Here is a 15,734-nt window from a genome sequence, read left to right as displayed (position 1 = left end):
AAATTCATACATAATATGCACAAGGATACTTCATTCTTCTATGAGTCAGCTTGACTTTTTCACCACCCAAGCAACTATATTATATAACTCACATAGTCTCATAATACAGGTGATTCAAATTTGTACCTAAATAAATGAAAAATTTTTGCATTTCATGGATCATTGGAGTCCCTTAGGAGCAGTTAAGATTATGAATAGTAAATCCGTAAGTGTCAAGAGTCCTCCATATGTAAAACTGATTTATAAACTGCAAAATATTACATAAACTGAAGTTATTCACAAGATTTTGCCAGCCTCATCAGTAAGGTTTATACCTTAGTCATCTTTATACTCATTCTTACATTGACAACACTTAGCCTAATGTTGGCCGATTTTGGGTACTTATCAAATGTTGCATAATGAATGAGACCAATTCCAGAATGTGTTTTTTCAGTCTTAGAATCCACCTTAGTTTTTCATCACAAATCCATAGTAATTGTATCACAGTCTATCTAATATCCTTAAACTTCATTGCACCTCAGATTCCTTCGGTACAAAGTAAATAGTGATAGTTGCAACAATTCTGAGAGTGACTGAGAAACTCATTATTTAACTTGAATTGTATTTCCATCAAAAAATAATAGAAGCAAATGCAAACCTCTAGTTCAAGATGACACAATGTGCACTTAAGCCAGTCTCTCTTTTCCTCATACTGTTTGAAATAAAAGATAAAAACCAAAGAGGAATAAGCCTCACCATACCAGCTAAAGATATGGAGGATGGAATGTTCTCACAATTCTGCAAGAGAGTTCAACAGTTTCTGGAAGATGGAGAGCAGATGAGAGTGTGTTGAGGGACTAATGCACCACAGAGGGGCTGCACAAAGGGTGGGACATGTTTTGTTTTTTAGAAATCATGTGACATGATGGACTCAGAGTTGAGAGCAGGAAGCATGGCCAAAAACAAGATTAATGGAAGGTTTATATACACACTACAAAGAAAATACAGACTACTCTGTATTTCTCCCAATCCCTACACTTAGAATCCTAGCACTCAGGCAAAAACTGAGTAGGCCTATTCTGTTGAGTGAACCATCTGAAAGCAGCACTGGATTTCACAGGATTTGGCACCGAGCTCACCTCCATTCATATTCTGGAATTGTTTTTCTGATAGTCAGTATCCCAACAGTTCATGCTGTAGTGCGATCTGTCAACCAACACAGCCCATCACTCCATACAGGCAAAGGCCTTTCTGGAAAACCAACCTATTACGTTACGTCATTAGCAGCAGAGCACACTCATACATGTGGTCTGGTTCTTCTTTCTTTAGTTAAAATGGATAATCATGTAACATCAAGAATATAAGAAAAATACTAAGGTAAACAAAACCTGATGTAGGATGAATAAAACTAATTTAGGGCACAGGAGGGACATTTAAAAAAATCAACATTTTCAGAGTAATTCAAGAAGATTATCCACAAAACAAAAATACTGTGTTAGAAAATACATACATACATACATGCATACATACATAAACATTATGCTAATCTTAATAGAGAACAACAGAGGGCTTTTAGGGATTAAAAATATGATAACTAATTTTTTTTAAATAAATAGAATTGGGGAACATTTGAGAAAATCTCCAGGAATACAGAATAAAAAGTCAGTGAAGGAAAAAATGGGCATTGAGACTAACCCAAGAAGTACAAGGTATGACTCCACAGAGTTTCAAAAGGAGAACCAATAATGTGGAAAGGATGACACAGCAAAGGTGTCACTGAAGAATTTCCAGAGCTGATAGGAGTCATAGTTCTTCAGGGTTAAAGACGCCAAAGAGAACTAAACAAAGGACATTTAAAAAAAATCTACATTAAGTCAGGAGACTTCATAACAGCAAGAATCAAGAAATTATTATAAATGCTTTCTAAGAGGAAAAAAATCACCATGATCTAGCAGTACAAGAATTAAATTCTAGAACTAAGCTAATATATAAGCTAAGATCTTTAATTTGTATTTCCAGATCCCAAGGCAATCATGAGAGAACTTGTTTTATAAAAATCAACTAGACTGAAGGATCCTGCGGTTTTTTAAATAAATGGCCCTCCTCAAAATGAGATTTCTACTTTCTGAAACCCCTTGCTAAGTCGCATGCTTTCTAGAATCAAAGATCTGAGCAAGTACCCTTCCCTGTAAAAACCCTAGGTCCCTCTTCTTTCGGGTGGTGATTTGAGCTTGGGCTCCCCATCATGACTATTGACACTATCCCAATTATAAAAACTTGTCCCTGTTTTGGGGTCCCCCTGGTGATGCAGGGGTTAAAGTCTCAGTGCTATCAAGCTATTGCCAGCCACTGCAGGCTGAGTTCAACCCAACCAGGGAGCTAACCCAGACAGCAGACCTCTCCTATCTGGCCGCTGCTCCCCTCCACTGTGTACTTCAGTAGATCTGCCTGTTCTGCTCCCCACTCTGTCTCTGGTGAATCCTCTCACCCCCCACATCTCTGGCCTAGACCCCTGTTCTGGTATGCATAAAAAAATAAAATAAATCTTTAAAAAAAGACGTTCCTATTTCAAATACTCAGTATTTAATATTTGGTCCTGGGCATTGGGTGAGTGAATTGTATTAACAATCACGAGGTATATGATTCAAACATGTATTCAACATATTGCATGCCAAAAGCAATGGAACAACCTCCTTAAATTTCTGACAGGAATTGTCTTTCTAGTTACAATTCTATAACTGAACCATCAATTGACAATAAACAGAGAAAAGGAAAATAGTCCAATGACTCAGCAAATTTACTTCCTAAGTTTCCTTTTCTTAGAAAGATATTTGAGAATGTTCTCTATCAAAACAAGGGGTCAATAAAGAAAAAAAAAATACTTGAGAGACAGCAAACAGTGTATTGGACACATACTAAAATAATTATTTGTAAGAAATTAAAATTCAACTAGTATTCTGTTTTTATTTGCTATTGTTTTTTCCATTTTATTTTTATTTTATTTTTTAATTCTACTATTTTTATTGAGGTAACACTGTTATATAACACTATATATGATTCAGAAATATAGATTCACATCTCTTCAGAAGTACCCATTGTCCCCCACCATAGTCCATTGGTACTGCTCCCCACTTTGTTCTCCACCCTATCCCTTCTCACCTAGTAACTTCAATTCTACAGTCAGATTTCTATGGCTTCTTTTAGTTTGGTCTGTTCCTTTGCTTTATTTCTCTATATTGCCCATGTGAGTAAAGTCATCTAGTATTTATCTTTCTGTTTCTCACTTATTTTGCTTTGCTTCATCCCCTCAAGTTGCACCCATGTTATCGAAAATGGCAAGAGTTCATCTTTTTTTTAATATAGTTAAGTTCCTATGTGCATATATTTCACATCTGCTTTAGCCACTCATCTGTTGTTAGACTCTTAGATTGTTTCCATAACTTGGCTATTGTGAATAGTGCTGCCATGAACATAAAAGTGCATTATCCGTTCAAATTAGTGTTTTCTTATGCTGTGAATAGATAACAAGGAATTTATGGATCATACTGCAGATCAATTTTCAATATTTTGAGAAACCTTCATTCTGTTTTTATCTTCAAACCCTCACCAACACTTGCTGTTTCTGGTCTGTTTGATGATTTCACTCTGGTCTTTTAGAATCACAGCATGAGATTATAGCTCACTGTTGCTTTGACTTGCATTTTCCTGATGACAAGTGATGATGGTGAGCCTTTTTTCATGTGCTTGTTGGCTATGTATATGTCTTCTTTGGAGAAGTATCTATTTAGCTCTTTTGCCCATTTTTTGATTGGGTTATAATATTCATTCTGTTGAGTTGTATGAGTTCTTGCCTATCATGGATATCAGTCTTGTCAGATATATGGTCTTTATTTGCTAATCTTCTAATCTGGAAACTCTAGAAGCAGGATCCAATCTAATGAAGCTCTCTAAGGGACACTAAAAACATATTGTATTTGGGATCTGTCGTCCGTATAAAGGCCATTTAAGAAAAAAAAAACTTGCTGGCAAACAAAATATTGTACAAGAATGTCATTTCCCCATGTTGAAGCAAACTAAGTTGTGGAATGATGATAAATTGCTAATAAAGTATAAGGTTTGACTTTGATATCAGGTGCATAGTAGAAATGACCTACAGCGAATAAAGTATCTATACAGAGTTATAACAAAGCAAAGATCTTTTGTTTCCAACTTCTAGAATCAATCTACAAATAGAACATGAAAGACTCTGTTGAAGCTAGGGAACTGAAACTTCAGACAAACTTAATTATGTAGATAGAAAACAAAGAAAGTCGAAGGAGAGAATGGAAAAGTAAGATAGAAGTGTTGGCAGCCTGCTGCCCTAAAGGGAGTTTTCTGAGAGTACCTGTTTACTCTGCATATGGAGTTCTGGGAGGTTATAAGTTCTGCAAACAGAACTTCTTCCCAGAATTGACTCCTGCTCTCTGAGGATGCACTGGCTTGTGTGCATGTTCACTACTAACTAGAAAAACTTGTTCCACCAGTAACATTGATTTGTATAGTCATAAACACAATTGTGCACTATTTTCTTGTCCCTATGTTCATATCTTTAATAAAAGCTTGGGCTGGAAGAATGAAAGGCAGAGCTGCTCTCCATGGCACTCTCCCCAGCCTCCCCCTGTTGCAAATTCATTTAGACTCCAAGTCTTCATTAACAGGGCCTTGCTGGTGGAGCAAGGGGTTAAGCACAGCACCATGACACTATCTGCAACCTCTGCATCACGAGCTTGATCCCCTGCCAGCCAGGGCACAGCAGACCTCTCCTGTCTTGTCCACTGTTCCCCTCAGCAGTGTATTTCAGCCAGTCTGCCTGTTTTGCTCCCCACTCTGTCTCTGGTGAATCCTCTAACCCCAGCACTTCTGGCCTGTACCCCAGTTCTTGTATGCATAAATAAATAAATCTTAAAAAAAATAGCTGAGGGGCCTCCCTGGTGGCGCAGGTGGTTAAGCGCCACACTGTGAAGGTGTCTGCAGCCCCTGCAGCACGGGTTCAATCCCAGCCAGCTGAAGAGAATCCCACATGGTGCAGCAGACCTCTCCTGTCTCACCCACTGCTTCCCTCACCAGCGTATTTTAGTCAGTCTACCTGTTCTGTTCCCCACTCTGTCTCTGGTGAATTTTCTCACCCTCTTGCATCTCTGGCCTGTACCCCAGCTCTTGTATGCATAAATAAATAAATAAATCTTTAAAAAAAATAGCTGAGAATTTCATCAGCTGTCCATGGCAGAGAAGAGGGGTAGCAAGAATAATATTCCCCTCTAAAAATAACGATGTGTAGGGACACTGACAAATGTTAGTAGAATAAGAAATAGAGGCATTGTTATATTATATAACTTTAAATAATAATTATACTAAAATCTGAATGTGATAATTTCACTATCAGACATAGAAGGAGGAGGGAGATCAGAAAAAGAAATAATATAGATGAGTTAAGTCTTCATTTTCATAATAGGTTATCAGCAAATACTATCTAAGGTTAATAAAGTACAATATAAAAGAATAACCATATTATTTAAAGTTAAAATAAAATTTTGAATGTTAAAAAAATAACTGCCAGAGGAACTAAAATAAGTGTCATGAACAGAATGTGTCCTCTCAAAATTCTTATTTTGAAATCCTAACCCCTCCAATATGATGGTATTAAGAGGTGGGGCCTCCTGGGGGTTGAGCCCTTATGAATGGAAATGGTTCCTATAAATGAGACCCCAGTGAGCAATTTCACCCCTTCTTCATTTGAAGATGTAGCATGAAGATATCTGTTTGCTGAATAGGAAGGGACTCTCACCAGGAACTGATCATGGTGGCAACTTGATATTGGACTTCCAGCTCACAGAACAGTGAGAAATAAATTTCTGTTGTTTACAAACCACCAAATATATTCTGTTATAGCAGCCTAAGTGAAGATAGTGAGAGAGAAAAGACTGTCTTCATAGAATGAAATTGTGGTTAAAGAATACTGGGAGACCACTGCTTTTATTATAAACACCTCCTTATTAATTAGTTTACTTTCACATGAATGTATTATTTTGATATAGATTTTAAAAATTAAGCAAGAAGTACATCTGGACTTTGAGTCTGTTCACTCAAATGCATTTATGTGACCTCTATGGAATTTTATGAGAGGTTCTTCAGTAAACTGAAGACTGTTATTATTTCACATAGATGCCAATTTGATGCAAAATTAAATAGAAGTATTTTGACTTCTTAATCCTCCCCCTATCTGAACTTCATATTGGGGGAGTTGGATATTTCAGTCTGTCTAGTTTGGTAATTGGTACTGCACCAGTGTTCAAAGTTACTTAACACAACCTTTATAAAGTGAAGTTTTTGCAGTAACCAGAAGATGGCATCAAAATCAATCAAGTTATTCCTTTTTAGTGGAAATTCCAAAGAAAAGGAGCATACACAAGTGCTGAAACTCAAAAGCAGAGAAAGTTACACACAGCCACCAAAGACTCCAATTTCCTTTAAGGTCTGTTTCAGCATTTTAGAAAACTTCCAGTTCAACAGTTTATAACTCAACATCCTCTTGGTTAAGTTTTAATAAATAGCCTAACTTACATCATGAATACTATCAAACCATTTCTCACATGGAATTTAAGCTCAGTTGTCCAATTTGTTGGTGTATAATTGTTCATCATCTCTCTTCTTTATATTTGTGTGGTATAATAGTGGCCACCTAAATGTTTGTGTTGCAATGTCTTCTCTCTCATTTTTAGTTTTATTCATTAAAGTTCCCTGTTTCTTTCTTGGTGAGTCTAGCTATAGGTTTGACAATTTTTTTTTTATTTAAAAAATGGCTCTTACTTTCATGAATATTTTCTATTCTCTTTTTAGTCTTTTATTTCTCTCTCATCTTTGCTCATCCCTTTCCTCTGTTAATTTTGGACTTTTGCTTCCTCTTCTTTTTCTAGCTGTTCATAGTGTGAGTCAGGTTGTTTTTTTGAGAACCCTCTTGTTTTTGAAAAGCTACCTCTACCAGTCTTGACAGAAAAGCCTGTTAGAGAAATATGAAAAAATGTTCAACATCACTTGTAATCAGGGAAATGCAAATCAAACTACAATGAGATACCATTTCACACCAGTGAGAATTGCATATATTAAAAAAACGAGCAACAACAAATGTTGGTGAGATTGTGGAGAAAAAGGAACTCTCCTGCACTGTTGGTGGGAGTGTAAACTGGTCCAACCACTATGGAGAGCTGTGTGGAGATTTCTTGACCTACTAAACATAGAGCTTCCATATGATCCAGCAATTCCACTCCTAGGTATTTACCCAAAGGACACAGAAACAGCAATCCAAAGAGCACCTGCACCCCTATGTTTATAGCAGCACTATTTACAATAGCTAGCTTTGGAAACAACCCAAATGCCCAAAAATAGATGACTGGATCAAGAAGATGTGGTACATATACACCATGGAATATTACTCAGCATTCAAAAAAGATAAACACATGCAATTTACAGCAACATGGATGGAGCTGGAAGGGATCATGCTCAGGGAAATAAGCCAGAAAGAAAAAGAAAAATACCGGATGGTCTCACTCAGAGCAGGAATCTAGAAAACTTAAATAAGGGACCAGGAAAAAGAATAACTATAAGAAAGAAAATATCAAAATCAACAAACAACTATGAACCAGAGACACTCTATAGGGGGGTGGGAGGTGGGGAAAGGAGGGCTTGGGGTCAAAATAAGGGGGTCGCAATTGTATGCAGAATATAAAAATAAAATTTAAATAAAAAAAAAGAAAAGCCTGTTAGACATGAATCTTATTTTCCACTCCTGTCCCACTTCTTAGTTGTCTCTCAAACCTCTGTGCTTGTCCAAGTTGCCTTCTTTGTTAGTTGAGGATCCGACATGACAGTGTTTCAAAGCAGAGGATGCTGGTCAGCACCATGTGTAGTCTGATGGGAAGTTGGAACACCAGGCAGCAGCTTTTAAAGTATGCAAATAGACCTTTTTCAGGGAAACTAGAAGGTGGGTGATTTTGTTTCCTCCCTTTATCCTGAGAGCTGAGGGAATAATTGGCTAATAATTGTTTAATTATTTGCTATAGTTCTGTGAGACAACCCCCACTGGCCACCAGGAACAGGTGGTCATAGAGTGTGTTCCTTGTGGCAGTCACAAAAGCTTGGGTGCTAGAGGTATGGACAAGTTTCTTATAGGTAGACAGCATTGACCTGGAGTATGCCAGAGGGAGGATGTGAAGAATGGTGCCATTTGTGGCAACATGGATGGACTTAGAAGGGATTATGCTAACTGAAATAAGTCAGAATTAAAAAAGATAAATATCAGATGGTTTCACTTCAATGTGAAATATAGAGAAACCAAACAATAGGTCAAGAGGAACACAAAACTAGCAAGCTGACCATAGATCTGAGGCATACAGCAAAGGAGGGGGGGAAAAGGGGGTCAAAACAGGAGAGGGAAGAACTCAATGGAATATGGTGATGTTCACAGATGATATTGTGGTGGGAGAACTATGGGGAATACACATGAGGTGAGAAACCAATCATTATACAAAAATAAAATTTGAAAAATTAAAAAAAAAAATTGTGCCCTCTAGTACTCCCAGTCTCTGGGGAGGATTGCAATCAGTCTCTTCTAAATGCTAAAATTAGAAGTCTGACCTTCCGGCAACAGCTCTTGAAGAAGGCAAAAATGTTTCCTTCAGAAAAAGACCAAGAAATGGGCATTTCTGTTCCCTTTCAGCTGGGAAGACGGATAATCAGAGATTAAGAACTTTTCTTGATTTGTCATAGTCTTTTGACTCTCATGGATGTGAGCCTTGTAAGATTTCATAGCAAGGTGTTTGGAAGGCCTTCTCTTTGAGTAGGGGTCTTGAAAATTGGGCCACTAGATGTAGGGTCCAAATATTTCACTCCTCAGAGAGAAGTTAAGACATGTAGGTTCCTTCCCAATTGTATAGACCTGCGCCAGGGGTGAGGTTTGTGGTGAGATGTGTCTCAGAATTTCCTGCCTGCATCAATGTGGGTATTTCTCTTTCATCTGATGTATAGGAGCCACTCAGCTTGTTTCTGGATTTTTTTCACAGGTAATTGTACTGAGTGTATATTCTCTGTGCTTATAGAAGGAGGTGAGATTAAGGAGCCTGCTATGTTGCCATCTTGGATCAAAACTCTCTGAAATCCGTGGATTTCTTAACTGTCTCCCTGGAGACTGAGATTATCCTTGAAGAAAAGTCATTTTATTTACTGGAGTAACTCCGGCATTTTGCATAGTGACTGGTCCACTGAAGGACCTCAACAAACAATAAAAGTTATAATATGAAAGTGATTTTTGCAAAAAGAAAGGACAATGCAAATTTCTTCCTATGATTGTTCTTTCATTTAATTTTTGGATTATCAAATTAAGCCCAAGATAGGTTGTTTCTTATGCTCAAAAATTAATGATAGAAGGAAGTAAAACTCAGAATTTGACTCTAAATTATATATTCTTTCAACAAAATATTTGTTTCATCTTTTGTTTTAAGGGCTTGGATTGGCAAGGCAATCTATTGTTTTAGGTAATGTACTTTTCAGGTTTTTATTTTTTGAAAACTTAGGGGGAATATAAAGTAATATATTTTTAGTAGAAACTTGCTATATACATTAGTATATAAAAAGGGAAATAAAATTTACTCATAATTCTACTCCATGATATATACCATTAATTATTTTCAAGGTGAAGTAAAAAGCTGAATATTTTTCTGCATACAGCATCTTTATAAGCAATTGAAACAATTCAAGAAAGTGTAAATGAGCAGCAAGAATGGTCTTTTAAAATATAAAATAGATTCTGTCACTGTCTTGATGAACACATTTTCAGTGCTTTCTTGCACTTATAAGTAATCCAAATATTTAGCAGAGAATACGGAGTCACAAAATTTGATTAATTAAGTGCCTCTCAGACATCTGCTCCTTTCATTTCCCTCATTGCTCGCTATATTCCAGCCTCCTTTGACTTCTTTCAGTTGCTGGAGCATCATAGGCTCACGCCTGCCTTCAGGATCTTTGTCCTTCTTAACACTGATTTAAAAGTAAAAACTCTTAAGCATCATTTAAAGTAATCTGTTAAAATTTCAAATTAATACACATTTTCTATAAGAATTAAAATAATTGAGAAGTTTAACAATACACATCGGTACAGCATACATCATTCAGAAACAAATATAAAAATTCAGATGATAGTTGCAGTATCAGAAATCATAGGAGGAAAAGAGTCGATCATTCAATGAACTATTCTGAAAATACTAGAGAAATATAGGCAAATGTTATTTTCAGGAAGAGGAGGGCAATTATAATTATGACATAAAACCCTGACATTATAAAGGAAAATCAACAGAAACAATTCTTAAAAGATAAACAGAATTTTCAATGGCTCCATTATATTTCATTAAGTCAGTGGGTCATAAATTACTATCATTCACATACTGCTGGGTATCTGCATTGTTTCCAATATATTATTATTTTAAATAATAGTTCAATGAACATGTATATGTTATACTAGGATTATATTTGAATGATCTTTCTTACTGCAATTTGTGGTATCACCCCTTTGTTGGAAAAAAAAGTGGGTCATTGGCTTTGGTGTAGAAAATTTATTGTCACAGAGGCCCTTTTAAAAATAGTCTATTTTAAAGAAATAGATATTTAGAGATTTGTGTGATTTTTTTTTTAACCACCTGGTGCTTTCTTTGCTCTTCATAGTATGAAGTTTTTGTTATCAGTATCTAGGATTTTTGAGCTCCTGAAGTTAAAATAAAAATTATCACTCTAGATGAGAACTGAGTCCTGTGTTCTCTAACAGGCAATGAGAACCTTTTGTAGGAGTAAACTTGTTCACCATAAACTCAACCTAACATGACTGAGGATTTATTCCCCATCCAATTTCTGATTTCTTTTGATTGTCTTCTTACATTGCTCTGTGATTTTAACCCTTTCCTGAATCTATTTTTTGAAATCTATACATCCCTTGGCATAACAAGCTCCATAGCTATGGATAGGCAGCACAGGGAACTCAGTAGAGTTGTTGCTGGGGCAGGCAGGGTGGGTGGTATAGGGATGGGTGGCAGACGGGGTGGGTGTGGGGGTTGCTGCTTTGGATTTTACACATTCAATACCAAATTTTATAGAAACTGAATTCATTATGAAGAACGTGGAGCTCCCAGGTATTGACAGAAAAGAAATAGACCATTGAGTAAGGAAGGAAATTTTTTAAAAATTTGAGACTTGTGCTTTTGTTTTGTTCTGTTTTAAGATAACGAAATAGAAAACTTGCTTTTAGAAAAGGAAATCTCTGCTTTGGTTAACTTCAGAAAGGAATTATTGTAGCATTTTTCCTTGCTTGTTTTAGCTACTTAGGCTCATTGGCTACAGCAGCCAAGCTGCCTGGTAAAGTCTAGCACACACTGCTTTCTGGGTATGCCCCTCACCTTGAAAGGTGGAATGATTTACCATTTGGCACTGTGGCATAAGCAATTCTAACAACTGTACTATCTAATGTTCCAGGAGCTACTCAGAATTCAGCTTTTCAATAGCTATTTCAAAAGGCATTTTAAAATATGGCTTCTGATAAAATCAGTGGCCAAATTCACCCCTTATAATTATAATTTTACTAAGCAGAATCTCCATTCATTCTAAAAAAATGTTGGATAACAACGGCATGTGGTATGAAATGTCCCAGCTGCTTATAAACTATCTATAGGAAAAGACAGAGGAAAAACTGCCTTTATGAATTTCAATCTTCTTATAAATCTAGAAGGATTCATGTAGAAGTGATTTTTGGATTCCAGATTGGACAGTAAAGTCAGGCAAAGCAAAAGTGACCATACTCACTCATTAGGGGTGCCCTTCTGGCCACAAAAGTGGCCCCTGCTGTCTGTAGGATAGGCCACTCTCCTGGGGTCGCCATGTACCCATGCTGCAGGAACAAGAAAGAACAAAAACTCTATCAGAAACAGCTGGCCTGAGGCATTCTGATTTGAGAATTAGAATGCATCACTGCAACAGACTAACCTCTCCCCTCAGTCACAGGAGATTATTGATTTTCTTCAAAGAGTAATTTCTTAATGAAAGGTAAAATAAAATATGGATGAATCAGTGAGAAAGCACATTTCTCTTATTCTCTCAGGATTCATCTGGGTTGTAGCCAAAACATGAGGTAATGCACTTAGAAAATGACATTTATTAAAATGTGAATTGGAGGGCACACTACAAAAGCTTGGTAGGTTAGAAGTCATTTCTCTAGAGCCCAAATGAAATGACTTCATCATAGAACTAATAAATTTACAGCAAATATTATGATGTAATTCTTTTGGGTTATGCTAAGTGAAAACCATTAAAAAAATTAAAGGAATAAAACTGTAATGGCCAGTTCAAATTGACTAGTTCTTTATGATGTCATATGACAGTCTAAAGGTAAATAGTAGCAATGTCAGGGGCAATGCATCATAAAGATTCACAATGCATCTGTCTAGTAATCTCGAAGCTTACTATAAATATCAAGTGCTCTCAAACCATGAAAACCATAGATTCAACTCTATTTTCTCTGAAGACATTGGGTTTTACCTCGTATAACTCATCATCTTTATTTTCAAAGAATTATAAACTTGACATGTATACTATAGAACCACAGTAACATGCATTTGCTAAACTGGGTAATACTGCCTAATTCTCACTGAACATGCCTTACATTTCCAATATTGTTCCTAAAAATCTAGGAAATGCACTGGTCATCTAATGCTTGCTTCTGCATATGAGAAACAATTCTTTGTCCTTTGCTTCCTTTAGCATTTGCCGAGCTATCTCCACACCCACATTTATTGGATTTGACAGTTCGAGTTATAATCCAATCACCATAATGTACATGGCCTGTGTGACTTGGGAAGATAAAAAAAAATCAATTCTGAATGAGAATTTTAATATGGAAAAGAAATTTTTCTCACTCATGGAAGCCTTTCCTTTTAGTATCTAAGTATCCAGAAAAATCTCCCTTGTGTAAGTCTTTCTCCAATGTCAAAGAAGCCAAATTGGTTTCATCTTCTAATACCTGCTTATAAAATCTGACTCATTCAGGCAGCTCTCAGCTGCCATATCTTCTCATGTTTATTTCTCAGAATAATGAGAGCAGACTATAAATAAGGCATTGAAATGACAGCAAAACATTCAACATACAGTGAGTCTCCAGACAAAATTTTATTATGTTCTTTTATATTTTAGTTTGTCACATTTTTGACTATCCCTGAAAATGAGATCTAATTTTGTCTGACTCTATTTTTTGTAATGTTTCTTTTAACCCTGTCCTGAAATGTTTAATTCCCTTTCCATACATTAATACAGAAATGGGCACCTAACGAAGCACTTGGGTTAGTAGGTTTGCTACTTAATATAATTAGGACCCTGAATAAGTCCCTTGATTATTTTGAATCTTTGCTTTCTAATTTGTTACTATAAGACAATAGGTATAATAATAACCGGCCTCATAAGAATTTTGAAAATATGAAAGAAGTTAGCAAAAATGGGTGCAAAGCCAGCAAGGTGTATGCCAACGAGCAGAATACACTTGTGACAGCAGTGAATTCATCCTGCTGGGACCTTCTGAGAAATCAGGTAGAACATGCCTAGCAGTGGCCACAGCTGTAAGCATACTAAGAACTGGGGGAACAGGTGGGGCACCAGAAGCATCTGCTACAGTTTTCTTCTTCTTTTCATTATCAGTCAGTTAAGAGAGAACTTACTAAATGACCACTATGTGCCCTGTACTAGAAGTCAATACCAGTGTAGTTTATGTCAGAGTTCACAACAAATACCTGAAAAGGAGAGAAAAGATTGTAGAAGGCTTAGGAAAGGGGTCGCAGTGCAAAAGCCTGAAAAATGAGTAGGATTTGGACAAGAGGTCAGGAGTAGGGAAGGAATTACAGATTAAGGGAAGAGTATAATAATAAATTCTTTAATATAGTAGTTGCTTACAATGTGCGAAGTACTACATTAAATGTATTATATCCATTGTTTTATTTTTATCTCACAACTATGACAGTGTCACAATAATCCCATGAGGCAAATATTACTTATACCCATATTTTATACATAACTGCAACTCAGAGTTTATGTCTCAAGATCACTTTTAAATGGTATAAAACGGGCTTGAACTTAGGTTGTTGCTCTCACATTCTTTAACCACAAGAATATAGTAGCTAAAATGCTGTCATTCAAGGAGAGATCAGGAATGAGTTTGTTAGCAGTGGGAAGCAACTAGATCAGCTACAAACAACAGGAGAATCAGCGGTGTGTTGCACACATATGGTGTGAAAGCTGATGACACAAGTAAGTTTGAAACTTTGTCATTTGAAAAAAGAGCTCTGTACTTGGTGGAAAAGGCAGAGTGGCTGGGAGGGAGCTAATGCCAGAGGGCAAAGGAGATGAAGATGGAAGTATTGAGGGGAGAGATCTTCTTGCTTTTTTAGTTGTGAATCATGGCAGGTGGCTGTATTTATTAAGCTGCTGCTACAACTCTCCAGGCAGACTCTGGCACAGAGGTTGTGCTACAGATGGTCCATGTTTGAGCTGAAGCATCAAGTCTTTGAGCTGAAAGCTGCAAGGGCCAGCTCAACCAAGTCATATCAGTCATGGGTGTCTAGTTTTCTTTTCTTCATCAAGTCCACATCTCCTTATACTCCCAGCAGAGAAATAGTGTGGGGGAGAAAGAGGCATCAGTCATCTTGTCAATTAATAAAGAACTCCTCACATTTTACTTCCTTTCCTAAGAGTTCTCTATTTGCGAAACTCCCAGAACTGTTTGTATAATGTGGTAGCTACTAGCAACCTATGTCTATTAAGCACTTAAATGTGTTTTATCTGAATTGAAACATGCTATAAGTGCAAAAAACCACACCAGCTTATAAAAACAGTATGAACAAGAAATTTAAGTCTCATTAATAATTTTATATTGATTATACTTGACATCATATTTAGTAATAGTTACATAAGTAAAACATGCTATTAAAATTAATGTCACCTGTTTTTTTTACTCCTTCAAATGTGATTACTAGAAAATTTAACATTACACATGTGACTCACATTGTTTCTCTGGACACATCTGTATGGATTATTTCTTCACATGTATTAAGGGCTTCTCATATCAGGTGATTATTAATGTCAGAACATCATAGGTTGATATGTTAGTCTCTCTCAATCCCTTCACACCCAATACCTTTTATAACAAATATTTATAATGCTGCTTTTATAGTTTTGAATGGTATTCACTGATAACTCACATATAATCCCTTTTAAAAATCAATAAAATGCTCTAAATATAATGAAAGTGTGAAATAAGAAAAGAATTTACAATTAAAGAGTATGCATATACTAAAATATGCAGATGCTGACATAAAACCAAGCTAACAGATACAGTGAAGAGTCAGAAGCTTGCATCTCTAGAGAATGACTGAATATAATAGCTATGATTGCAACAGGATATAGGTGTATTGTGTAGGAGACTCAAATACTACAAGCAGTATTGTCAACAATATGGTTTTCCTAAATGAAGAAATTTTAGTAAATTCTAACCAAAAAAGTATAAGCTTTTCTTTTCAGATTCTTATTAACACTATGTGAAAATAGCATTTGTAATTTTAAAACAAAAGATCTATATGCAAATATTTAAAAACAAGTTGTCACCTTACATAAATGGACATAGAAAGTCAGGCAGGAAAGTC

The 15,734-nt window shown here is 36.2% G+C and overlaps 1 protein-coding gene across 1 annotated transcript in view; it reads right to left on the bottom strand.

The window, feature by feature from the left end:
* Positions 1-15,734, bottom strand: part of SLC44A5 (solute carrier family 44 member 5) — a gene marked incomplete at both ends in the record, with an annotated part of 126,006 nt that overhangs the window by 55,451 nt on the left and 54,821 nt on the right. The window contains one exon of the mRNA XM_084242342.1: positions 11,857-11,941. Coding sequence (XP_084098468.1) covers positions 11,857-11,941 — 85 coding nt within the window. The remainder of the gene's footprint in view (positions 1-11,856; positions 11,942-15,734) is intronic.

Source organism: Talpa europaea (genome assembly GCF_964194135.1).
Source record: "Talpa europaea genome assembly, chromosome: 9".
Lineage (NCBI taxonomy): Eukaryota > Metazoa > Chordata > Mammalia > Eulipotyphla > Talpidae > Talpa > Talpa europaea.
This window is presented reverse-complemented; position numbering and strand designations above follow the sequence as displayed.